The 27,922-nt window shown below is 40.8% G+C and overlaps 2 protein-coding genes across 5 annotated transcripts in view; one reads left to right on the top strand and one right to left on the bottom strand.

The window, feature by feature from the left end:
* Window positions 1-21,645, bottom strand: part of PGM3 (phosphoglucomutase 3) — a 28,854-nt gene extending 7,209 nt beyond the window's left edge. The window contains exons 1-10 of one of the 4 annotated variants that reach the window (XM_038002208.2): window positions 21,528-21,645; window positions 19,151-19,356; window positions 16,970-17,154; window positions 15,360-15,427; window positions 11,222-11,355; window positions 9,790-9,985; window positions 7,545-7,702; window positions 6,520-6,603; window positions 3,763-3,861; window positions 2,163-2,276 (exon numbers count right to left, since the gene is read on the bottom strand). In XM_038002208.2, coding sequence (XP_037858136.1) covers window positions 2,163-2,276; window positions 3,763-3,861; window positions 6,520-6,603; window positions 7,545-7,702; window positions 9,790-9,985; window positions 11,222-11,355; window positions 15,360-15,427; window positions 16,970-17,154; window positions 19,151-19,354 — 1,242 coding nt within the window. In that variant the 5' untranslated portion in view covers window positions 19,355-19,356; window positions 21,528-21,645. The other 3 variants (XM_008006454.3, XM_008006455.3, XM_008006458.3) reach the window with 3 other exon arrangements.
* A 58-nt stretch (window positions 21,646-21,703) lies between these two features.
* On the top strand, window positions 21,704-24,901 carry RWDD2A (RWD domain containing 2A). Its single transcript, XM_008006470.3, has 3 exons — window positions 21,704-21,792; window positions 22,679-23,019; window positions 23,959-24,901. The coding sequence occupies exons 2-3, from the start codon at window positions 22,819-22,821 to the stop codon at window positions 24,634-24,636; spliced, it is 879 nt and encodes a 292-aa protein (XP_008004661.1). The 5' UTR covers window positions 21,704-21,792; window positions 22,679-22,818; the 3' UTR covers window positions 24,637-24,901.
* The last annotated feature ends 3,021 nt before the right edge of the window (window positions 24,902-27,922 follow it).

The following is a 27,922-nucleotide window of genomic DNA, read 5'->3' as shown; positions in this document are numbered from 1 at the left end:
AAACATGTTGAGGGCCAAAATAACATCACGAGTGAAAAATTCCACACCTGGCCTTCTGTGATAGGTCAGTCATGTGGGTATACAACTGCCAGGTGTGGTGGCACACACCTGCAGTCCCAGCTACTCAGGAGGCTGAGATGGGATGATTACTTGAAGCTAGGAGTTTGAGGCTGCAGCGTGCTGTGATAATGCCTGTGAACATCCAGTGCACTCCAGCCTAGGCAATACAGCAAGACCTTGTCTCTTAATAAAAAAACAAATGCACTCCTGACCTCACTGTCAGGAATTCAAAACCAGCCTGGCCAACACGGTAAAACTCCATCTCTACTAAAAATATAAAAATTAGCAAGGTGTGGTAGTGGGCACCTGTAATCCCAGCTACTCGGGAAGCTGAGGAAGAACTGCTTGAGCCCAGGAGGCAGAGGTTGCAGTGAGCCAAGACTGCGCCACTACACTCCAGCCTGGGCAATAAAGCAAGACTCCATCTCAAAATAAAACAAAAAAAACCACTAAAGGCAGGCCCACAGTTCATTCAGCATCCCCAAGGGAAAAAGACTCTTGTCAGCCTCCTTCAGCTATGATGTATCATTTCCATGCATGCCAGATATGTATCATATTTTTTACTATTAAATACTTGTGTGTGAATAAGTATAAAAAATGGTTGCTTACTGACAGCATATAAATTCAGAGTCAAGAATGATGGTGATGCCAAACAACCACAGATTGTCCAATGGATGGCTGAGAGTGACACCTTTGCTTTCTGATGGTTCAGTAGACACAAACTTTGTTTCATGCACTAAATTTGCAGTATTCTATAAAACCTTTAATCTTACGTAACATATATGAAACAAAAGAATTTAGTGTTTTCGACTTGAGTGCCACACCCAAGATGTCACATTATCTATATGCAAATATCCCAAATCCAGTGAATCTGGAACCCAAAACACTTCTAGTCCCAAGCATTTTGGATAAGAGATACTCAGCCTATATCCTATGCTTTCTCACATGCAGCATGATTAACTGAAGTGTTTTTGTGGATGGATAAATATGAACAATGAGATGGAGATCTCCATGGAAGACAAGGAAAGGTGTAACAAAGAATACTGAAACTAGCTCTTGAGAAACTTGCCTTTAGTACTCCTTATCTATAAAATGAAATTAGACTGGATAACTCTAAGGCTCAGCCTAACATTCCATCACTCATTTTTCTTTATAATTACATCCCTTTTGAGATATTACCCCACAATGATAGAAAGCATCAAGATAAAATGGAGAAATATGAGCTTTGGTATAAGATATAACTGAAGATAGATCTCTGTTTCTTCACTTATAAAAGGGAGTTACAGTAACACCTCTCCCTGTGTTACTGCAAGGATTACACAGTAAGGTATATAAAGTGTCCAATGTGTGCAAGACAGTCAAATAACTGAATCGCTTTCCTCTACCCTGAGTACTGCTTTTCCACTGCCAAACGACACTCCAACCCCAATCCCAACTAACCCACATGTATGTCCTTTGTCAATGAGACAACTAGTTATTTTTTTTTTCTTTTTGAGACGGAGTCTCACTCTGTCGCCCAGGCTGGAATGCAGTGGCACAATCTCGGCTCACTGCAAGCTCTGTCTCCCGGGTTCACGCCATTCTCCTGCCTCAGCCTCCAGAGTAGTTGGGACTACAGGTGCCCGCCACCATGCCCAGCTAATTGTATTTTTAGTAGAGACGAAATAGTCACCCTGTTAGCCAGGATGGTCTCGATCTCCTCACTTCGTAATCTGCCGCCTCGGTCTCCCAAAGTGCCGGGATTACAGGCATGAGCCACTGCGCCTGGCCTGACAACCAGTTATTTTTACTTAATTTCCTCGAGGTTTGGTTAAAAAAATATATATGTATGTATACACTGAGTAGCTGAATCTGTGATCCTAGGTAGAAGCTACTCAATATACTTGAAATTTTCCATCATAAGATGTAGGGGAAGGAAAGCATATTAAAAAATGTCTGTCATTCCATTTCATTATAAATCTCAACTGAATATACCACTATTGCAAGGAAGCCACCAGGCCAGGACGTCTCTACTTTAATTTTGTATGCACCCACACTCTGTTCTATCCATCTTCTGAATAAAGTAAAGGTAACCAAGAGTCCACTGCCCCATCAGTTCTGACCTGGTTAAACAAGTCAATAATGTTTTCAAGCATCTTAGCAGCTTTTCTTTTCTTATCTTCCAGTTGTTCTGCTGATTGTTTTATCTTCATTTCAACAGCTGTACTAAACAGTGCCTGCAGCAAAAGCATATAAAATCAGTCTCAAAACACTATCCAAAACCTAGTCATAAATACTATTATTCTAGCTAACCCACTTTTCCCTCCTAGTCAATCTGGAGAAACTGAAGGGAAAAATAGTGGCAGCCTTAAAATGTATGAAATTAACGTAAGATCCCATTAAAACCCAGAGGATAGTACTTGGGGAAAAATTTTATTTGTGGATTATATAACTGGCTATAAAAATTTAAACATCTGATTACAAAGAAAACACCACCTTGACAAGAGGCGAACACACACAGTAAGTTCATGTTTTCCCTTCAACCAGCTAAATCATTTCTGTGCAACCAGGTTACTTAGAGCCTGTCTGTATCCTTTATACTTTGAAGGAAATAATTCATTGCGACTAGTACAGTTTTATTCTAAAACTTAAGGGTATGAGCTAGGCAAAATTAAGAGTTCCTAGTATTTATCAAAATATGGCAAATAATATCATGGATAGTCATTACAGTATATAATTCATCATGCTCCTCAAGAGTCTTACCTCATTTGAAAATACCTTACCCATCTTTTTTATTGCCTTCTAGAGGCCTAATACTGAGCAAGATTAGCATACTATGCTCAACTACTTGATGAAATACATTTTTCTTGATAAAATAAGGCACAGGCTAGTCACCTGTTTTTGTAAAGTTTTACTGGAACACAACCACACCCATTCATTTAAGCTAGATCAGCAGAGTTGAGCAGCTGTAACAGAGACCTTATGGCCTGAAAATCCAAAAATATTTACTGTCTACCCTTTAGAAAATAATTTACCAACTTCTCCATTAGATCACTAAAGCTATATCTTAATTGCATTTTGCAGGAACTTATTTTTCCCCTTTTTATATTTATGCCCTCCAAAAGCCAATTTAAATTAATGAGGAAAATTATTCGGCTTAGATTCAAATGTTCTGATAGCCACCTCAAGTGCATTCATTAAATGAGGTGAGTATAAAAACATTTTTAAAATATTCTGAACATTATGAATCTACAAAAAACTACTTAACTATACACTTTAAAATGTAATTTTATGTAAAATATAAATTGAAACATTTTATATGCCTATCACTAGTTACCTTAAATTCATTTTCATTTCTTATCAATTATCAACTTTCCAACACTTTGCAATTCACCATAGCGACTTAATTTTTCTTTTCCTCTCCTATGGCCAGCCGAAAAGTGCATAGACAACATGCTTATAACAAAATTAAGAACTGTAAAATTAAAAAAAAAAAACTATTCAAAACACCTTAGTGTATCTCTTCACATTGAAAGAAGAATCATTACCAAGTAAGAGAGTATCACAGTTTCATAATACATCAATATATAAGATAACCAAAGGATCTTTTTGTCATATCCAATTATTTCAACAAAGTACAATATTACCTATTATTACCTCCCAGATACAGAAATCTCATTATAAAGGTGCCACCTAAGGCCAAATGTAATTAAGAGAACTTACAGTGCCATGCCCATTTGCTTCAAAATAAACTCCAATGTCAAACTCTTGAGCCTTGTGGTGCAAATGTTTTACACCAGTCTTAGTGCAATAGACAGGTACCTATAACACATGCATTTAAAGAAATACAGCAATTACTCAGATGTCAAATGTTCCTTGCATACCGAGTATCCCAGAGACACAAAGGGGATCAAAACATACTGGGGCCGAGTCCAGTGAGGAAGACGATTAAGCATTAAAATACAAAATGGTATGTATACAATGGGAGTGTGAACACACTCTGGAAGCACGTGTCCAGGGGTAAAGCACGGTGAGAGAGATGAGGGTCTCCTTATAAGACACGAAAAATTACAAGTGGGGGCATGACATGACCTAACAGTTTCAGAAAGCTGTTTAGCTACAGTGTGCAGAATAGCTTAGAGCAGAATTGCAAGCTTTTTCTGTAACAGGCCAGACAGTAAATATTTTAGGCTTTGCAGGCCATATGGTCTCTGTCACAATTATTCTGCCATTACAGTGCAAAAGCAGCCACAGACCATACATAAACAAATCAACATAGCTCTATTCCAATAAAACTTCGTTTACAAATAGCGGCAAGTTCAATGAGAAGGTTAAGAAATGGAATCAGGAGGCTTCTAGGACTAATCCCAGTAAGAAATAGTGGCTGGATCAGCAACAGTGAATAGGGAAAGTCAAGAATGGATGGATCTGAAAGAGCTTTAAGAATGGTTAAGGAAAGACTGATAGTAGAAAAACTGCAAAAGAAAGATCAGCATTCGACTGGATGTAGGAGACCTCAGGAATGGCAAGGGCTAAAAATATTTCATCTGGAAGACAGTGAGTTGAGAAGTAACAGTTTCTTAAACTAGGTTATTTTATCTGTAATACATGTTTAAGACAGAAAATGAAAATACTAAAGCAATAACCCAAGTACTGTGAAATAACCCAATCCCTGTGAAAGGCAGGCAAATGGGCCCCAGATGGAATCCCTTGAATGAGCTTATTATAACCATATATTAAAATGAGGGAATAAACTAGCGGCCTCAAGATATATTTCGTTTTGCTCAGCCACTGTTTCTTTTTTAGGCTTTTTTCCTGGTATACATGTAAATTTTCAGTCAGACACTGTTTCTTTTACAAAAAGTTGGAAATTCACATGAAAATTCAGATTTCCTGCTTCTCTTGAAGAGTGTGACTACAGTTGACATCATCTGGCACACTTCCCTGTTTTTAGCCACCTGCTGCCCTCATTCACTTTACCTGTCCAAATTCTGCAGGAATCTGACTTTATAATTCCTGCTTTCTAGAGAATGGAAAGGTAACTAAAACTAGTATAAATGCCAAAACTTGAAACAAAGTACAAAAAAGTTGGAGAACTGCTCATTAATGAGAAAATATAGACAAACAGGCTTCCAGTTTTGTCCATGAACCCTGGTAACTCTCCAATCAAGCAGTGTGGTGCCAAGAGTGGTCATCTGGTGGACACTGGAGAAATAATTAGAAACACAATCTCCCACCACTCCAGAAAACCTCTCCAAAAAAAAAAGAAGGGCAAGAAACAGTTTTATTACTGAATAAGTATTAAGCCAAACTGATGTTCAATCACAAGCTAATCTGCTAAGAGATAGCAAAGATAAATGCTCACTCTTTAATATAACCAGCAGACACATTCCAATCCAATTTCCTAAGATAAAAGATGGCTAATGACAAAAATTTTCTCCTTGACCAACTTTAGTCAGGCTCACCTAAGCCTGACTAGGCATTGTCCTTAGGCTTGTCTTCCAATAGCCCGATTTTAATAAGAATCATGCTAAGTGAGCTTAGCGAGAATCCCTCATCCTGATATATGACCACTCGTGACATCTGATCTGAGTTCTTATTCTCCACCATCCCCCAGGTAGTATGTGACCGCCCTGGCCTACCTTCAGCAAAAGTCCTGTTAGATCAGTTTAGCCAAAATACCACCCACTTATCCTCATGTTTCCTCTCAGTAATTTTTCATCCACTGACCACCACCTGCCCCCACACACCCTGCTCCTTGGCTATAAAACCCCACTTTTCCTTACTATATTTGGAGTTGAGCCCAATCTTTCTCCTATCACTGCAAAACTCCATCATGTTAGTCCCTGTACCTATCACAACAGTCCTGAATCAAGTCTGCTTTACTATTTTAACAAGTGTTATGAATTATTTTTTCTTTAACACTAGTCCTCAAACACGAAAACTTGACACCACCACTTGTCACACATGTCTATCCTAAACTTACCTGGTAATAGGGATGGCCACCTGTGTTAACCGCCCTTCTCTAAGGGAGTAATAAAACTTTTCGTAACTCTGTGACAGGTAGATAGTTGCAAATTGGACCCAAACACCTAAGTTAAACTCTCCTGCGACTGGGAGATAGGTGAGCTATCTTCCTTGATGTTTATATTTGAAGTTGGTGACTCTAGGACCTTAAACAAAAATATTCCTGAGCTGTAAAACTGGCTTATTAGGCCTTTAGAAAGATTTACATTCATTACAAAGGTGCAGAGAAAGAATTCACAAGTTTTCTAAAGGAAAACTCCAAGAAAAGGAAAGAAGTTTTCCTTTTTTCATCAAGGAAATTAAATTTTTTCTTATTTATATCTCTTTACCTTCACATGAACAGCAGCTCAGCTTCATGCACTACAACATAATCACTTTTATGAAGGCAGTATCTTCCTCACAGAAACATGATACTAATTAAGAAACTACCAGAAAACAAAAATGGTTCAATACCTTCATAACTTCTTCAAGATACCGTGTTGAACTTCCATTTGCATATGCAGTTTGTACAACACCAATATTCAAACTTTCTCCAATCTAGACAAAAACAGTGATACTTAACTTGCCATCAAAAGTATCGTCTACGAAAACAAATATAATGAGAGTTCTAAAGGCTAACAAAATTATCAGTCAGTTCAGTTGTGCCTTAGTTTATGCCATAAATGTCTGACTGAAAATTTACATGTATACCAGGAAAAAACCCTAAAATACATTTGAGCACTATTTAAAGCAATTCCATGAGAAATCCTCCTGATCCTCACCTCTTTAATTTTTTAAATAAAAGTATCTGGCCAGGCACAGTGGCTCATGCCTGTAATCCCAGCACTTTGGGAGGCCAAGGTGGGTGGATCAACTGAGGTCAAGAGTTCGAGACCAGCCTGGCCAACATAGTGAAACCCCATCTCTACTAAAAATACAAAAATTAGCCAGGTGTGGTGGCATGCACCTGTAATCCCAGCTACTTGGGAGGCTGAGGCAGAAGAATTGCTTGAGCCCAGGAGGCAGAGGTTGCAATGAGCCGAGATCGCGCCCCTGCACCCCAGCCTGGAAATTTCCAGTTACGTTGTGTACTTAAAGCTAGCCTGAGATTTATTTCTAATATAGCAAAATGAAACAAATCTCACATTACTAAGCTTATCATAATCAGTTAATATATCAGATGATGAGATTTCCTCTTAGAATTTAGGGCTTTTATGGAGTGACTACAGAACTCTCATCAAAGTTTCAATTATGATGGAAGCAAAACTTCCTAAAGCTTCAAATCACAAAACTCGGCCAGTATAAGGAAGAAAAGAGTACCTTCAGGTTCCAAAGCCTCAAATGTTCAAATGACTGGGTATTACCACTGCTCTTTTTTGAATTTTCTGCCCACTAATGTAAAGAATTTGTCATAATTTACCTTTCTGACAAATAACAATAAAATATGGAACTATTTCACTAAGTCTTGTTTTAGAGGGTAGCCAATCCCCCCACCATACCTCCACCAGGAGCTCTTTAAGGAAACTGCTAATTAACGTTGCTATCTTGTCTCCATCTATGAGATGAAAGTGGCCATCTGCATCATGGTAGTAATAAACAATTCTGTCTGCATCTCCATCAAAAGAACAGCATCTTTCATTGGACTTAATTTCCATTCCTAGCACACAGGATAATTTACATGCATTTCAGTCTAAGAATTTATTATAAAGAGTTTTAGAATTTTCTCTTAAAATTATCCTCCTAAAAATCAATGTCTTAATCTTTAAATAGTATATAATTTTTAAATAGTGCATAGTTTATTAGTGATTTTTACAGGTCAAATTCTTTCACTGCAAAGTGAAAAAAGGAGCATTCAAAATCTATGCTGAAATTTGCTATACTACTATTATAAAATTCCATTTTATAAGCAGGTTGGTTTGGCTAGACAGGTATCCCATAAAGTTTTTTTGAAAGCTACATTTCTGAATGTAATTTACCTAGCACCGTGATCTCCTTTACATAGAAAAAATAATCAGCACTAGATGAGGTATGTGCTTTAATTCTACAGAAATGATTTTTATTTGTTCATACCACCAATAAAAAGAAACACTGGTAATTACGAGCAAAGAATTATAACTTTGAGAGATAACTGGCTTATGAAATTTACATAAAGTTGCTGAAATCTCAGCAATTGTAGCATCAAATTTATTAGAAAATTTCGCTATTCCTTAGCCATGACAGCAGCAGAGTGACAAATCCAACATGAGGCAACTAAGAAGTAAAAGGCTTTTGTCAGGGATGGGATCATAAGATTGACGAAAGGACATGATGCAAGCTTCAAGAAAGCAAGGACTATGGTTTTGTTCATACTGTAGTCCCAAAGCCTAGAGCATAGAGAGTAAGAGCTCAGTATTTAATAAATGGATAAATAAATGGCAGAACTGAACTGTCAAGTAAATGTCAAAACAAGCAATTTAATGAAAAGGAGCTCAAATTGGTTGACTACACTGACATTTTAAATGCTTATTAAGTAAGGCATAATAACATGAATGAATGAGGTAACTGGATGATGAAGTCTATAGAGTTCTAGAATGCATGTCCTATTTAAGGGGGGCAGCATCTATCTGACTGCAGTGGACTAATGCTATGTATGAACATTTTCTGATTTTGGTAAAGAGATGCTAGAGATTCCAATATGTAAGAGAAGTCACAGAATTTTTAAACAGTGGCACACGACAAACACACAAATGCAGCCAAACAAAACATAACTGCAAGTCAGGTTTGTCCTAAGCAAATAATGTAGGGTCTATAATGCAGATAAATCCAGAACACCTCTTACTACAACTAAAATCTGAAGAAAAGTTCCTCCTCCTATTCTGCACTGAGTGGAAAACACTGATTACTAACAACTGTATAAGCAGTTACATTCGCTTTCCATAGTATATCTAATTCAGATAAGGTATCTAATAATACTTACTATGCTACCCTCTAGATCTGATTCTCCAAAAGGGATCCCCAGACAAGCACCATGAACAAAGCCTGCAAACTTGATAGAAATGCAAATTTCTAGGCCAGGCGCGATGGCTCAAGCCTGTAATCCCAGCACTTTGGGAGGCCGAGACGGGCAGATCATGAGGTCAGGAGATCGAGACCATCCTGGCTAACATGGTGAAACCCCGTCTCTACTAAAAAATACAAAAAACTAGCCGGGCAAGGTGGCGGGTGCCTGTAGTCCCAGCTACTCAGGAGGCTGAGGCAGGAGAATGGCGTAAACCCGGGAGGCGGAGCTTGCAGTGAGCTGAGATCCAGCCACTCCACTGCACTCCTGCCTGGGCGACAGAGCAAGACTCCGTCTCAAAAAAAAAAGAAAAAAAAAAAAAAAGAAATGCAAATTTCTATCATATGCAAATCCTATGCCAGACCTCCAGAAACTCAGAAGTGGAGCCCAGGAATCTGTGTGCTAACAAGCCCTCAAAGTGATTCTGATGCATGCCAGTTTGAGAACCACTGCTCTAGAATGCCATTTCCTGACTTTGCTTTTCCCACCTGATTTCCTGTAGACTATGAGGAGTGGTGTGATTTACAGGCAGAGAGAGCAGACCATGTTTCAATTGCTCTGAGAATGGGAAGATTTCTCAGTGTCTAAATGTGGCAGAGCCAGGACTAGCTGCATGATTCTTAACTCACTTTACCACCTTCGTTTATAAGTGAGATTGGCCTCAAAGAGCATTAAAAACAAATTTTTACAGTGCTAGTACGACATACCCTGTGGAGGTTTCTGATGACTTTTCACAAAGTCAGCTCCACATAAATGATTGAGTTTCCCCTTGGACCCATCATTAAACAGCTGAACTGACAAGCCCTGTGAGAAGTAATGTTCCATTTCCCTTAGCTTCAGGGCCCCTATGCCATTTGCACAGTCGACCTTGAGTGATCTGTATTCATCTCCACTGCAGGAAGCCTACAAAGGAAAAAGACACATGGAAGAAAAATTTCAAGTTATAAAAATAAATGTGAAATATAAAGCATATATACATATGTGCATATGTAAATATTCAGTTAACTCATCTATTTTAATTTTTAAATTTTATCAATTATAAATAATTTTATCAATTTTTAAAATTATAAAACACTAAAGTAAAATTTAAAAACACCTGGAACAGGCCGGGCGCGGTGGCTCAAGCCTGTAATCCCAGCACTTTGGGAGGCCGAGACGGGCGGATCACGAGGTCAGGAGATCGAGACCATCCTGGCTAACATGGTGAAACCCCGTCTCCACTAAAAAAGTACAAAAAAACTACCCAGGCGAGGTGGTAGTCCCATCTACTCGGGAGGCTGACGCAGCAGAATCGCGTAAACCCGGGAGGCGGAGCTTGCAGTGAGCTGAGATTCGGCCACTGCACTCCCGCCTGGGCGACAGAGCGAGACTCCATCTCAAAAAAAAAAAAAAAAAAAAAAAAAAGCTAACAATAAAAACACCTGGAACAATAGAAGAGTTTCGCTGATTGAACAACTGATAGCATAGAGCTTTATTAAAATTTAGTCTCAATTAACAGGGTCCCTTAAAAGTAGTATTACAAGGCAGCCATTCAAATGCAAGAATAAGCACACAGACAAATGGGCAGTAATGACATGTCATCCTTTTTATAGTATGTAACATCATCAGGCAGATTTGTTTTTTTTCTAATTGTCTCCTCTCCCAGCTATCCTCACCCCAAATTTTAAGTTCTATGAGAGCAAGGGCTTTTAGTTAATTGTGCCTGGTAAGGACATACACTCAGTATTTGTTGATCAAATGAATTATACTTCTCAAATCTCTCCACATTTAACAAGCCAATATACCTAGAAGAAAATCTCAACAGTAGATGCCTCAGGTATTAAGCCAATAGCACCTACATTAACTGAGATCAAATTCATCTGAATGAATACTTATGATAACCATCGTCAAGACCCCCACCATGTTTTCTTCCCCAAAGGATCTCAGAATGTACTATGTGCTTTGCCAAGTACACACCAATGTAAGTTAGCAGGATACATAGACCAGAACCTTGAGTAGCCCTAGAGCAAAACAAAAAAGGAGATATGCAGCATTTTTGGAAAAGGAAGGAGGAGGCATGACAAAAAGATAATCTGTTCAGTAGACTATGTTACTTTATTCATTTGTTTGAACTCTAACCATGTTCAATAAACTTTTCACCTGTTTGGTGAGTTCCACAAAAGCCTTAGAGAGTTTCTGGTAGTAACCTTCTATAGTTGCCTTTCCATATCGGCCACCCGTGTTTCGACAATACACCATGTAGTGCAGCTGGGGTGTTGTTAACAAGCCATAATCTGTCGTAGAAATACAAAAAGCAATTCACCACATTTCTTAACAAAGAGAAAAAAGTTTAAATGCATTCATACGTAGGAATTTCAGGGTGACAAATCCTTTTTTGTCATCTCAGACATCTCAGAAAACATAAAAATGATCTTAAAAAGAAATATAAATGACCATTAGTAGCCAAAAAAAAAAAAAAAATCACTACATATAAACAAGTAATAATGTAAATATAAAGCAATATAGACAAGTAATAATTGAGTTCTGTTTCCAGTAACATTGCAAACTACATAATTCAGATGAATCATCCTCCTGGAAACAACTAAAATGCTAGATAAAAGACAAAAATCTCCTTTTAAAAAGAACTACAGTGCAGACAAGTTACAGAATTATCAGGCCGAAACATACCTGAAGGCAAGAACTTCAAGATCTAAGCTAGTCTGGAAGCCAGTTTTGTTCTGAATTAATTCCTCTAAACTAGAAATTGAGCTACAGTTTTCAGAGAAAAAAAGCCCACGGTGATCTAAGATGCAGAACCCAGTAGAAGACTCTCATGAAGCTGAAATCCCAAAGAACTATACCTTCAGTGTGAGGATGAGTCAGAAATTAATCACCCCATGTCACCATTCCCACAATAGTTATCTTAACACTAAGCAGGGAAGAGGGGAAAACCCATTCTTGAAGAGCTATTACCAAGCACAGGCCCTCGCATGAATATCCTGCCCAAACATACATAACCGCAGGAGTCCAAAGGAACTTTGTTATGATTTTTTTTTTTTTGAGATGGAGTTTCGCCGTATCGCTCAGGCTGGAGGGCACTGGCACAATCTCAGCTCACTACAACCTCTACCTCCCAGGCTCAAGGGATTCTCCTGCCTCAGCCTCCCAAGTAGCTGGGATTACAGGTGCCTACCACCACACCTGGCTAATTTTTGTATTTTTAGTACAGACAGGGTTTCACCATGTTGGCCAGACTGGTCTCAAACTCCTGACCTCAAATGATCCACCCACCTCGGCCTCCCAAAATGCTGGGATTACAGGTGTGAGCCACCATGCCCGGCCTGTCATGAATCAATTTAAAGTGAACCCAGCCAGTGCCCCAGGTACCCAGCAGAAGCCAAAGACTAAACTTTACCAAAGGACTGTACTTTCATTGTAAACCTCAAAAACATCCCGTAATTTTCAAAAAAAAAAAAAAAAAGAAAGAAAACCAGCTTACAGTTAAACATAGCTAACTTATAAGAAAAGCACCATGAGCAAAAAACAAAGAAAAATGGATAGCAAAGCTGGACCAGTAACCAATAAGTAAATATTCAGTGACTAAACCTGTCAGTTGGACCTGAACCTCAAACACAACAATTTGACTGGAGGCAAAAAGGAGTCACTTTAAATTCTTGAGCCCTGAAGTGATTTAATAGAAATGGTACCTTATGAAGGCAACCTTAGCTCTGGTATAATGATGAGATGGGAGGAGATGGAGAAGCTCAAAAAATGCAAATAAGATCTTAGGTTAGCTTAATGGAAGTGTTTACTAGAGGAACCCATTATTCTAAAAGACATGCTAACGGAAGAAACAAAATAATTTTATGACCAATATCAAAATTACTAAAGAAACATTTACTAAATGACTAGTTTATGTACCCAATGAAAAGGATTATCTATCCAACTCATCAACTCAGAAACCTGGAACGTGTTCTTCACAGTTCTGTTCTCCCCATATACCACAAAATCCTTTGAATGCAATACTAATTTTTCAAGAGTGGCCTAGCTGGTCTCTTTCCTTCTTACAACTCTCCTTTCCCTTCTCTCTACGACAAACAGAGGGACTGGCTTAAATGAAAAATGTGATCATATCACTCTCTTGCATAAAATCCTTCAATGGAGTCCCACTGCATCTGGAATAGAGCCCAGGTTCTTGCCATGACCTCCAAGGTTTCATATGAATTAGCCCACCTTACCTCCCTACTCTTCTCCTAACCCCCATTCTCCCTACATTAGCCGTTTTTCATTTCCTGAAATACACTAAGCTGAAGAGAGAAATGAAGGAAAGCTTTAAATAATTACCCTCAACATTTTCTAGACTAAAACACTAGAAGAGTGATGGTTCTAGAGATAGAATGAAAATGCTGAAAAAGACAACCATTCTGGGAATGACAGAAAGAATAGTTTGGGGCAAGGTGAACACGAGACAGAAGCAGGCCACCTAAGGGAGGACACCACTCAGACCAATGCTTTACAAATTGCAGGCCACAGCCTGCCAATGGGCCATGGAATTTACTGAGACACAAACCAGCATTTGTGCATTTTAAACAGATGATTGCATGTCATGTAGGAAGGATGAGCATTGTTTATTCAAACTATTATTTCAGTTATACATACAAGCACACATTGACATGTCATGACACATAATGGGTTTCTTACTATGGGTTGTGATACACAGTGAAACAGAAACAGACCACTAGAGGGAGGTACACAGCAGGTAGTAAAACATGTTTGATGAATTAATAAATGAATGAGGCCAGGCACGGTAGCTCATGCCTGTAATCCCAGCACTTTGGGAGGCCAAGGTAGGCGGATCACGAGGTCAGGAGATCAAGACCAGTCTGGCCAACATGATGAAAGCCCGTCTCTACTAATACAAAAATTAGCCAGGTGTGGTGGCACATGCCTGTAATCCCAGCTACTCAGGAGGCTGAGGCAGGAGAATCACTTGAACCAGGGAGTCGGAGGTTGCAGTGAGCTGAGATTAAGCCACTGCACTCCAGCCTGGCGACAGAGTGAGACTCCATCTCAAACAATATATAAATAAATAAATAAATAAATAAGGTAGCTCAAGCTATAGCAGTAGAGATAATCATTCAGAAATCATGCAGAATGAAAGAGAGTCCCAAGGAATGTCCTCCCCGAAAGAGACAGAAGAGGAGCCAACAGAGAAGACCAATATGGAATAGTGGCCAAGTAGAAGCTCAAAGAAAGAACTTTAACATTATGGAAAGCTACAAAGACTTCAACTGTAAGAACTTTAAAGCATAAATTATTAAAATTATTTTTAGATCACAGCCCCCTCTGAGTATCTGAGCAGAGGTACTTGTACACTCCCAGGGAAAGCGCTTCTGCAGACAACACTCTGTACATCGTATCATGAGGTCCACAGGTCCTCTGCAGCAGTCCCAGACATGCCACAGAGGTCCCTGGTTAAGAATCCCTACTTTACAATATCCACAAGATTTGGCAATAACAATGCAGATGGATGCCAGGGGTGGGTTGGGGAGACATTTATTTCACGGAGACGTAAGGATAGAGACTCACCTGCAGAAGGCTGAAGAATGACAGAAGAGGAGGAAACAGACAAGGTAAGCAGAGCAAGCCCTCAGCAGAGGCCAGACTGACTGTGCAGGAAGGGAACACAGTCAGAACTCGGTCAAAGGAGGTTTCAAAGGTCAAGAGTGGATGTTTGTTTTGATGAGAAAGATCTCACACCAGGAAAATATTCACCTCAAAACATAGTGGAGGCAGTGCCTTCACAATAGACAAAGGGTGAGAAGGGGATCCTAGTGTGTTGTTTCATTTAATTCTCTGTCATTTGATATAACATAAAGAACTACCTGTCAAAGATATTGCCCATCACTACTTGACAGGTAACAGCTGATTTCACAGGAGACCAGCTATTAGTGAAAACCTAATATTGACAAAGCTCCCCAGAATGATCATCTTCAAGTACTTAAAAAGGTTTTTATTTGAGGAAATTCAGCCTTACCAAAGTAAAGGAAGTTGTATTTGTTCAGAATTTCCCACCTATAATCTCCTATAGTACTGCCATAGGTAAAACAAAACATGCCTGCCCAGAAACGACCTGGAAGATTATTTTTAAAGTTAGTATTTTGTATCCAGGAGTTCATTTTTTAAACATTTTTTTGTTCATCTGTATTTTCACACTTTTCTAAATAAACATACATTACTTCTGTAAATAAAAGTTTTTTAAAGATTGTTTAATTTCCAACTCAGGATAACTACATACCATGGAATTGACCTCCCAGAACAGTCACACCATCTATTACAGATTGTGAAAGTTTCTCACTGCTGGGCCTAGGAAAGAAAAGGAAGAAAATAATATATCCCATCCGGAAACTGGCAGGGTTGCTGGTTCTGCAAGCAAATGCCAAAATTACATGTCACAAATTTCAAAATAATAAGTTCCTTGTATCTGAACTGAAAGCTATAAACTCTGAAGATACTGGTAAATTAGAAGCATTTTCCAATAACCTTTCGCAACTTAGTTCTTGGAAAAATTTTGGCTTTTAAATGAATTTATAAAATAAAGGACACTCTTAACCACACCATACCCAAATACCTTTTCAAGTTTGATTATAGCAACATGTCTGAACTCTAAGAACAGTAACAATAAACACGGAATATACACAGTATGTATAAGACAGTTCTTGTATTAAGCCACCAAGGATAAAGAACCTGTTTTCCATTTTGTAAAGTCAGAACAAATTATCTATCTGAAAATAAAACAGATTAAAAAACTGCCTTAGACAGGCACAGTGACTCACACCTGTGATACCAGCACTTGGGAGGCCGAGGCAGGTGCACCACGAGATCGAGACCATCCTGGTCAATATGGTGAAACGCCATCTCTACTAAAAAATACAAAAATTAGCTGGGCGTGGTGGCACACACCTGTGGTCCCAGGTACTTGGGAGGCTGAGGCAGGAGAATCGCTTGACCTCGGCAGGTGGAGGGCGCAATGAGCCAAGATTGTGCCACTGCACTCCAGCCTGGTGACAGAGCAAGACTCCATGTCAAAAAAATTAAAAAAAAAAAAAAAACTGCCTTGTGGGAAAAGATGTTTTGTCACTTAGAGTAGTTAATAGTTAAGAACCAAATACATGTGGGATGGCTTTACTGTGGTGGGATAACGTACTTCAGAACATAAGTTACTTGGCTATTTCCGCTACTATCATCGGTATCTGGAAAACCCTCTGGTAACACAACAGAGGGTAAGAAAAACCAGTCCAGGTATTGGAGACTGAGTAGAAATTTCCTTTTGAAAGAATCTCAGGTTAAAATCAGACCTTATGCAAAAGGAAATGCTACTATTGCTAAGTATACTTTTCATCTAATATTTTACAAAAATACATTTTTGTTAAGGAAGGCAAAAGCTGCAAAATAATATTATACTTTTCAATGAGCTTCAGCATGGAAAAATCATATAAATATTTGAAACAATAACAACACAGATTACAAAGTAAATCTTTAAAAATACTGAGTTCAGATCATGTGTTATGACTCTGTAGGGAAGAAAAAAAAGCCTACAGAGGGAGTGGGAGGCATTTATTTAGTGCTTCTCTTGTGTCAGGAAGTATTTTCCATATATTATTCTGCAGCTTGGATTTTGGAGTAGGGTTTCGAACCAGAGTCAGACTCCAAACCCCAAGCTGCAATTGTGACTTAGCTACTACATCCTACTAAAAACGTCATGCAGGTAGACATGCAACTCAGGGTAGTTCCACTTTACTTCTTTCCATTTGTCTTGGATTAAAACTGATACAATCGTTTATATCACGTTCCCAAAGCTTTTTTTTTTTTTTTTTTTTTTTTTTAACCAGTAACTCTTATCATCACCTGGTGTCTCTACCAATAACTACAAAGGCATCCTGTTGCAGATTCACAGCTTCTTTCTCGCTGATGTCAATAAGCACTCTCTGCATATCTTGTTCCTCAGCGTTTGCTAAACAGGTGGCATGTTCCTCCCAGGATGGTGCCAACATTTCACCCAAAGGATCAACCAATTTTACACCATTGTCTTCCTTAAAAGAAAAACAAACAAGCAATCTGTGCATACTCATGAGGCTGAGTTGAGAGTAGAACGCAAAAGCTGTTTCCCTTCAACCAAAGACAGTGATGGCTGAGCAGCTTCAACAATAAACACCAAATATTAATACTGATATTTTATATATCTATTACCTCATTAAATCCTCATGACACACATAAATCAATTAAACTAATAATCCTATTTTTAGTCCAATCTTACTTTGAGAAAACTGAGCTTCAGAGAGGTTAGGTAATTTGCTTATGACCATACAGCTAATAAATGTCAGTACTGATATTAAAACAGCAAGTCTATCCGACTCGCCTAAAAACACTATGCCACACTAGCCTTTGTAAAAGGCTGTGATCTGTGCATTCACTATCAATAAACTGACTAGGGCACAAGTGGAGCAGAATAAGGGCACACAGAGATCCTTCTCACTATGACTCGGAACTCCAAGAACACACTAGCCAGCTTGTCAAGCAGCAGGTGGGACAGAAAGTGAAAACTGCCTCCCAACACTGTTCTGCTCAAATTCCTAGAAAGAAAGTGTAGTTCACAGTGAATGTCACCTGAAAGAAACGAGAATCATTTTGAGAATGCCTCTGGAACTAGCAATAAATGTGGGGCTTTTCCTAGAAGTCGATCAGTCAATCAATTATGGTGATTTACATATTTAGACATTTACACATTTATAGTGATCACATATTTGGACAAGCAATGCTCTTGTTTGGGGGAAGAGGAGGTTACAATCCTTCACAGACCTACACCACTTTAACTTGCTGTTGATTTAGCTACAAAGGCAAAAATCCCACACCCCAAGCAATCAAAGAGAAGCATATTATTCAAACCCTGTATTAATGGTCTACAGACAATACAGAACAATTACATTGTGTCAAGAGGTTGGCTAAGATATAGAAACAACCTAAGTGCACATAAACAGATAAATGGATGAAGAAAATGTGGTATATATACACAACAGAATATTATTCAGCCTTAAAAAAGAAATACTGCCATTTGCATCATGGTTGAATCCGGAAGACATTATGCTAAGTTAAATAAGCAGACACATGAAGACAAATACTGCAGGATCATAACATACCATGTGTTATGTAAAAAAGTGGAACTCACAGAAACAGAGTAGTATGGTGGCGGCTAGAGGGTAAGGGAAATGGGGAGATGCTGGCCAATGAGCATAAACTTGCAGTTATAAGATGAGTAAGTTCTGGAAGATGTTAATGTACAGCATGGTGACTACGGTTCATAATAATATATATTGAAAATGTGTTGAGAGTACATCTTAAGTATTCTCACCACAAAACAAGGTAACTATGTGAGGTAATGTATATGTTAATTAGCCTGATAGTATTAATCATTTCACAATGTATACATATATCAAAACATGATGTTGTATGACTTGAATATATACAATTTTTTTATTTATCACTTATACCACAATAAAGCTGAAAAAATAATTGTGTCAAAAAGAATCCTTTGATTAAAATCTGTCACAAAGACTAGAACCATCAGGCATCATCAATATTCTGCCAAAGCTCACCTGTTTGTTCATTCAGAACAAGAAATTATTGCCGAGCTATAAAAACCTGTCTGAAAATGTTCAAAAAGTTTCTTTTCAAATCTTTACCCTCCCTCACCCATCCCCAATATCTTTAATCACTGCTAAGTTAACAAAGGAAATAATTTTCAATTACCGAACATGTCTGAAATCAATAAATTTGGAAGAACATTGTTATTTCTCTAATATGAACACTCCAAAAAAAAGACAGTATCTTTTCATTCTTTCCACACCCTTAGGAATCATAAGCTTAATGATCACGCTCTTAAAAAAAAAAAAAAGGGGGGGGTGTTTCACATCCAAAGCACATTTAAATGAGAAGGCACATTCCTAGAATTAGAATTTGTACTTTAGGTCAAACACTAAGGCTTGGTATTGTAAATAATGGTTTGCTTTATCAGGGCACTAAACTCATTACCTCAGGATTGTGGGACGCTGTTACCATGACTCCTATAGTGGATTTTGTCTGTTTTGACCTCAGGACAGCTAATAATCCCATGCGAAACATGACATGATCAAGATGTTCTGCCTTCGTTCGAAATCCAGCAGTCCCGTATTGAAGAATCAGTCCATTGGGCTTGGCATGTAATGCTGAGTATTTTGTAATAGCACCTAAATCCATGTCTACAAAATTAAGAAATATTGTTTCAGGCATAACAAGTAACCGCTCAAGAACCATTTGCTTCAAAAACTGCCACCCCAAACAAATAGGCCTGTCTCATTCTGAACCTCCTCAAAGAACCCTATGTTTGACAGAGCAATGGGCAGGAGAGTAAGTCCTGTGGGTTAGAATTACCTAGAAGATCTTGCCCAACTTGTATTGTCCACTCCTGGGCAGACTCAGGACATATATCAGATTGTCCCCACTCGCCTCCCATTTTAGCTCCAGGACTATTCCCGGACCCGGGCACACTTAAATTGGTCCACTCTCAACTAAAATGAAGATTTTACACCTATTCAGAGACTCCAATGAGCTCAAAGATCATTTCCTTTTACAAAAGGGGAAACTAACCTAAATTAACATAGATAGCTGGTGATGGATTGAGGCCTAAAGTCAGATTCTTGAGTGGACTGGAACTACATATCCCCAAATATCTGAGAAATCTTTGTGGTTCTTTTGCTATTTCTCCGAAACTACAGAGACATATTCTCAAAGGAAAAGCAAAAGGCAACAGTTTCTTCTCCAAGACTACCCAGATCTTTTTCCATTTTCTTAAGGACAATCAGGACACCCTTCTACGATGTTGCTCTAAAACTAGCAATATCTTCTTCCTAAAGAATGCCACCTTTCTCCTTTACTTTAAAAAATAAAACATCGGCCGGGAGCGGTGGCTCACACCTGTAATCTTAGCACTTTGGGAGGCCGAGGCAGGCGGATCACCTGAGGTCAGGAGTTTGAAACCAGCCTGGCCAACATGGTGAAACCGCCTCTCTACTATAAATACAAAAAAAAATTAGTTGGGCGTGTTGGCGGGCGCCTGTAATCCCAGCTACTAGGTAGGCTGAGGCAGGAGAATCTCTTGAACCCGGGAGGTGGAGGTTGCAGTGAGCTGAGATGGCGCCACTGCACTCCTGCCTGGGAGACAAAGGGAGACTCTTGTCTCAAAACAAACCAAACAGACCAGGTACCAACCAAACAGACCAGGTACAGTGGCTCACACCTGTAATCCCAGCATTTTGGGAGGCCAAGGCGGGCGAATCACGAGGTCAGGAGTTCAAGACCAGCCTGACCAATATGGTGAAACCCCTGTCTCTACTAAAAATACAAAAAGTAGCCTGTCGTGGTGGCGCGCGCTTGTAGTCCCAGCTACTCGGGAGGCTAAGGCAGGAGAATCGCCTGAACCCAGGAGGTGGAGGTCGCAATAAGCAGAGATCGCGCCACTGCACTCCAGCCTGGGCGACAGGGCGAGACTCCGTCTCAAAACAAACAAACAACAAGAACAAAAACATCGGCCCTTAGCCCACTAATACTGCTTTCTCTGGGATACTCCCATTAAGTGGAACTTGGGGTTTCCAACCTCAGTCCGTAGTTTTCCTTCAGTAGTCCATATACATTATACATTTCCTGGGTCAATTAATTCCCAATTAGTCCAGAGATGAGGAGCAGTCCCCCAACTGCTAGCCTCATAATCTTGTTTTCTTTATTGTCCTTCATTGCTTCAATGAACAGAACTTACAAGAAATGGTGAAAAACAGTTACTTTTGTTCAGTTGGAAAAAGCTGCCATTCGGCAAGCTAATTTAGTTCAAGACAGTGGTCAAATCTCTTTCCTAAGGATAAATACATATTTGTAAAAACTGAGCAGTTATATGTCATGACAATTCATAAGGGTGTAAACCAGTCCTGTTAACTCCAAAAAGCCATTTTAAAAAAAAAGGTCCAGATAATATGCGTTTCAGGTCCTACGCAACGCGTCTGCGAATGCCTTTATTGAAAGCACATTTGCCAAATCCAGAGAACACTCAAAAACTTAAGAGTATCCCCCTACTCTCCATTCAATCTTCAAACCTCCTTAGTGCCTCTCTCCCGCCTACCCTCGAATTACCTGGCACTCCACCCTGAGGTGCTCGCCTAGGTCCACCAGAGCCCAGGCAGGAGACCCGCAGCCGGGCCCGACCAGCCTGCTCGCGGGGCGCAGGGGCCTGAAGGTGTGTCCTGCGCGCTCCGCCGCTCCGTCAGTCGCGCCGGCCCGCTAGATCCTCCGTCCGGCCGAGAATCCGACCTGTCCCGCTCCCACCGAGCCCTTGCCGACCGGTAGTTTCCCTTCTCAACTCCGAGCCTCGGGCCCAGCTTACCTCGGTCAGGAAGCCCCCTACACCTACACGCAACGGAGAAACGCCCAAGCGACAACGTCTGCACCCAGACCCAGTCCTCAGAACCGTAGACGTGGCCCTGCGTGGCTTCCGGCTCGTCGCCGCGCCCCCCGGCCAATCACGGCGGAGGAAGGTCCGCCGGCCCCGCCCCCGCCTCGCCGCCGGGCGCGCGCAGCTCGCGCCTGAGGAACTGCGGCTGCGGTTCCGAGCAGGCTCAGGGGCTGTTTCCATTGAATGACCAGGAAGGGTGAGGCCCCAGCGGTGGCCCGGGGGTTGGGGCCGAGGGTCGCGGGCCCTCAGAGCACTGCAGCCGCGGAGACGCAGCCTCCGCCTCCAAATCTGGGCCTCTGGGGGCGGCAGGCCCTGCGTTCCTGGGAAGCCGGGGTTCCTAGTGGTCTTGGCTAGGGGCGGGGGTGGGGTATCAGCCCCGTCGCTGGGCCTCGGACAGGGCGACCTCGCCCACAGTGAGCGCTGCTGGCGGCCCGCATCCCCCACTCCGACGTCGAGGTCATCTCCCAAACCTTTGGATCCGGGAAACCTTCTCCGACCGCCGTCTCCCCGGGTACCCCCTCCCCCCAGCTCGCTGTAAACGTCTTTTATATAATGACTTCTGAGACACCCCCTACCCTCATCCTGGGTCCCTCGGGGCAGAGGCCAGTGAATCGGAAGCGTCCGGAGCCCTGGGATGCGGCCCAAGCGAAAAGGCCACCCCGGCGTGTGGGGGGGGCGGTCCGCGAGTCCGAGACCGAGGGGTGGCGACTGGCGCTGGGGGTAACACCAGGGCTGGGGAACGCGGAGCCCATCCCGCCCGCACTGCAGCCTCTCTCCCCGCAGCGTCTGGCGCCGCCCAAGCCCGAGCCACGGGTGGGATTGGAAGCCGGGCCCCAGCCTTTCCCAGAATTCAGGCTTGCAGAGCGGCTGCAGGTGTCTGCCTGCCACCTGCAGCGGGACAATTCCAAACACCTGTTGAAAGTGCAGATTCCCCTATCTAGTGCGGGGTGCGGGAGGCGGGAGCCCGGAGCCCGGGTATGCAGAATATGGGTTTTAACGGAGTGTTTTAGGGGATGTTGTGCATACTAGATTTTGAAGTCAAGAAATAAAGAAGAGTGTAAGTGTCCGGTTTGTGCCCCTAGCTCTCGGTGCAAAGCGTTCCTGCAGAATTGCTTCCACGTAAAGGGACCTTCGGGAAATTTCGCTGGACACCGGCTGGCATTGACAAACCCAGCGTCCCTGAGCCTTGTGAGGTTTCCAGGCAGGTTGATTGCGAGGCAACATGTCTGCTTCGGTGAAAGAAAGCCTTCAGCTTCAGCTACTGGAGATGGAAATGCTGTTTTCTATGTTTCCTAACCAAGGAGAAGTAAAACTTGAAGATGTAAATGCCCTGACGAATATAAAGAGGTATTTGGAAGGCACAAGGGAGGCGCTGCCGCCAAAAATCGAATTTGTAATTACGCTCCAGATTGAGGAGCCCAAGGTAGGTGCCCTGATTTAAGTGTTTGCCAGGTGCCCAGTTTTTAACTAAAACATCTGGAACAGCTTTCTGTCAAGGAAAGATAGAAATATTCCGGATGCATATTACCATGTTTGAAAGATATGGAATGTTCTGTAAATTGTCTTCAGTAAATATCTTGAATTTTATGTAAACATACACATCTTTTTAACAAATATACCTGGAGTTTTTATTGAAGCTATCTTGCAGTCTTATGCCGTTATTATTTTGTTCACTCATCCAATTGGACTACCTTGCACATGTATCATGATTTTCATAAATATAAATATCTCCTGTAACAAAACTGGCTTTTAAGGAGTAAATGAGTGGATTTTTTTATGGCACAACACAGAAAGCAAATACGGATGGAAAAATCTAAAGACTAAAAATGAATTTACCTCCATCTTCTGATCCATTTATCTCCAGCAACATTAGCATAGCATAGGTAACACGCGGACTGGGCATTTGAGAACCACTGTTGTAGCTATTTCCTACTCATCCTTCAGTTGTCAGGAAACTTCCTGGCTCCCCAGACTGGATTCTGTCCCGCTGGTTACACACTTCAATGGAACCCTCCACTTTTCCATGGTAATGCTTCTCACAATTGAAATTAAATACTTGCTATGTGTAACTATTTGTTTAATGTGTGTCTCCTTCACTAGGCTCTGGACTTCATGAAGGGCAAAAATAGTGTCTGGCTTATTGACTTATTTATCCCAGCACCAGGGCACCTGGCACATGTAGTTGTTCAATAAATATTGAAATAATTAATGCATAAAAGGAAGCAATCGTGTATGTAAAGTACCTGGTACACAGCTGTCATGTAATAGTAGCAATAACATTTCTCAAAATCATGCAGTTGCTATTGATAAACTGGCTTATGGGATGTTATGGTATTTAAATCTATTTGATTTTCATTTTAAGGTGAAAATTGATTTGCAAGTGACCATGCCTCACAGCTACCCCTATGTAGCATTGCAGCTGTTTGGACGGTCATCTGAACTTGACAGACATCAGCAGCTACTTCTCAACAAAGGTCTCACTTCTTACATAGGGACTTTTGATCCAGGTGAGCTCTGCGTATGTGCAGCAATCCAGTGGCTACAGGACAACAGTGCATCTTATTTCCTGAGCAGAAAGCTTGTGTATGAACCATCTACACAAGCAAAGCCAGTCAAGAACACATTCCTCCGAATGTGGATCTACAGTCACCATATATATCAGCAGGACCTAAGGAAAAAGATTTTGGATGTTGGGAAAAGGTTAGATGTGACTGGATTTTGCATGACAGGAAAGCCTGGTATAATTTGTGTGGAGGGTTTCAAAGAGCACTGTGAGGAGTTCTGGCACACAATTAGGTACCCCAATTGGAAGCACATTTCTTGTAAGCATGCTGAAAGCGTGGAGACAGAAGGAAATGGTGAGGACCTGCGCCTTTTCCATTCTTTTGAAGAATTGCTCCTTGAGGCCCATGGTGACTATGGATTAAGGAATGACTATCACATGAATCTGGGCCAGTTCTTAGAATTTCTCAAGAAGCACAAAAGTGAGCATGTTTTTCAGATACTATTTGGTATTGAAAGCAAAAGTTCAGACTCGTAAAAAGCTATTGAGAGGCCTATGCTTATAATTTCACTAAGTCAGTATTTCTGTTATTAAGAGCAAAATAAAAAGGCTGGTGGCTGTGTAGCATCCTCAATGCAAAACCCAGCTCCCGAATTTTCACCTGGTAATGAATTTCAACTGACAGTGAAATGAATAGGCCTTTAAACTTTATCACAGTGCAATTGTGATGTTATCTCTAGGTTCTTGTGTTAAGTCATTCAAAAACTATTTCATTGTAAATTAATAAAAACAATCCATTTAACTTGTGAAGCTGATTTGATTGAAGGGTGATCCAAAGCCCATAGCTAACATCAAAAATCAAACTGCAGTTACGAATTGAAAAATATGATTAGCATTTGTTTCACATTGCTAGCACACATGTGACACACCCACCTGTCTTTCATTATTGGAAGTCTAAAGTTTAAAATGAGAACAGGAAGGACATGTTTACTTTTTTAAGACGGACTCTGACTTCGTCACCAGGCTGGAGTACAGTGGCACGATCTCGGCTCACTGCATCCTCTGCTTCCTAGGTTGAAGTGATTCTCCTGCCTCAGCCTCCCAAGTAGCTGGGACTACAGGCATGCACCACCATGCCCAGCTAATTGTTATATTTTTAGTAAAGACAGGGTTTCATCATGTTGGCCACGATGGTCTCGATCTCTTAACCTCGTGATGTGATCCACCCGCCTCGGCCTTCCAAAGTGCTGGGATTACAGGTGTGAGCCACTGCACCCAGCCTGTTTACTTCATTTTTTACTTTAAACTCATATTTTGAGTGTTTTAGTAAAACTAGCTCCTAATAGCAGTGACAAAAGACTCAGAAATGAAGTCCCAGGAGTTAAAAGATGACCCACATGCTATATGTTCTGGCTGTTTATATCAGTTAATGATACTAGCAATCCTGATACCAGTATTAGTTTAATTCTTATCCAGAAAAGATAAATACATGGGTCCTTGTCTATAAAGTATTCCCGTTTCAATCCAACCTTTGCCTGTGTGCCAGTATGCATTACTATACAGGGCAAGAGAGTGTTGAGGGGACCAGTGTGGATATCTGCATCATTACCTTAATGGGAAAAACATATATATATATATATATATGTATAATTCTACAGTCTGGTGATGTTACTGCCATCTCCTCTGAAAATTCCAAGCTCCACAGGCTTCACCAGGCTTTTCAAAATGAGAGTTTATTTTAATGATTAAAAACTAACGCCTATTTAAGTAGTTCTTGCCAAGCCTTTTCATTCTCCATCCCGCCCCAAGTATTTCTGTGAGTCTCATGTGCTAAAAGATGTCCTGAGCAGCCTCAGCAGCTTTCTCTGTTTCCGTAGTCAGCTACTGCTGCCCTTTCCCGGGAGGCATCCCATTCTCCTTCTGGGTCCCCTCAAGATGCCAAAGCTGGGTGCTGGGATTTAGGAAGATGGAGGGGAACACCTCACTCCCCATTCTGTGTAACACATCCTGTTAGATGTCAGACAGTGCTGCTTGTGCTGGGGAGCCTACAGAACTTCTGATGAAACTACCTTCTGGTTTTACCCTCTGTGCCATGGATGCAGACGTGTCCTTGGGCTATGGAGAGGACATGATGGACCAGGAGGCCCTATCCCCAGGAGGCCTTAGAACTGGGTCCACTTTGTACTGCCTCTTTCTTCTTAGGTCACAGTGAGTTTCCTCTCAGGGCACAACTCAGATCTTCAACACTCACTGTGGGCGTGCCCCGCCAGGTCCTCCAGCTTGCCATTCATGTTTCCATCCTAGCCTTGGTTGTGCTGGAACTCAGGCTGGAGCCTGACACTTTGCCTATATGCAAAGGGAAGAAATAGGACTTACATTGCCAAAGAATCATGTCTTAATGTTTGCCAGCACTAAAAACAACAAAGTATAGGAATATTTTTCCCCACAGTCTCCACAAAGCTATCAGTAAGTATAATTAGCACTTACAAGTTTTAGGCCTTCAACAGATGTAACTCCATCCAAATGAATCAATATGTGCCATCAACCTACCTCATAGAGGTGTTTTTCCTGATTATGTAAGTAAAAGTAGCTACATAAAGATAAGTGTAAAAAAAGGGAATAAATTCTAGATTATGAACTCTACTGCTTCTGGAGCTATTGCTGAGATTTTTTTCAGAACCTACTTTTATAAGCCTAATTTGAGCATTCTGCAATACTTTTTTCCTATCAGGAGTACTAATGCAGATAGTATTATGGGGAAGTGTAGGTTTTACAGAAAAAAAAAAGTACATGTATAATTCAAAACTCAACTTTGTATGTAGAGGAGTCTGCTGGTTGTTTGCATAGCCTGATATGAGCACGTAATAAAAGTCCAGCATTCCCCAACCCCCTCCCCTACACACACTGCTTATTTTGGGAAACCGCCCCTTCCCTATGATTTGGGAGGAGAAAGTGATAGGAATCGAGTTGTCCTCTGGCAGCCTCCTGGAGAGATGGCTGTGAGCTCTTGCTGCTTAAACCTCTAGTGCCACCCTCATTCTAGCCTACCGAATGCTCAGCTGTTTGGCATTTCCTTTGAATGACCCAGCATCTTTCCTTTTGTTGTTGGAAATCAGAATCAGTCTCTACTGCTTGTAACTTAAGAATCTGTATATTCTATATATTATATTCCTAAATGGTTATTTGGAAAATGTGCTCATTTATAAAAGTTGCAGTGTCTTTTTAAAGTTTGCTGAATTAAATCAGGCATATCGTCAAGTATGTTCTTTGCTTTTCATTCCTTATTCATAAACTCTTACCAGGCTAAGAGCTGAGGACACCTGCATAGTGAATTGAGTGGGTCAGATGCGTTGGCAGACCATGACACAGGGACCTCTAAAACATTCCTTATTAAATCAAACATACATTGCCTGTGAACTTGAGCGTTCACATATAACTGCTTACATGCCATCCATCCCCTCTCAGAACTTGAGAAGGCTCTCATGGTGTCTGTCTGCAGCCTTCACGGAACCCTTTTGAATAGGTTTTTTACACTTGCTTTTATCTGAAGTAACCCAGTAGTAAGTTAAAAGAATAGTTACTGTCTGAAGAAGGCACAGTGTTGCTCACACTTCCTGGTTTTATACATAATCCTGATTTGCCACAGAAACTCTGAGCCCACTGGCTTTCCCTCATAAGGTCCACATGGTGGAACTAATTTCACCACAGCCTGGACCAGCCAGAGAGACCTGTCTTTCTAATCCCAGTCAAAAGTAGATGCATTTGGGTCAATCCACGAATGAATTCGAGCAGGGTACACAGAATTTAAATAAGCCCACTGTAT

The sequence above is a fragment of the Chlorocebus sabaeus genome, chromosome 13 (assembly GCF_047675955.1).
Source record: "Chlorocebus sabaeus isolate Y175 chromosome 13, mChlSab1.0.hap1, whole genome shotgun sequence".
NCBI classification, from domain to species: Eukaryota; Metazoa; Chordata; class Mammalia; order Primates; family Cercopithecidae; genus Chlorocebus; species Chlorocebus sabaeus.
This window is presented reverse-complemented; position numbering and strand designations above follow the sequence as displayed.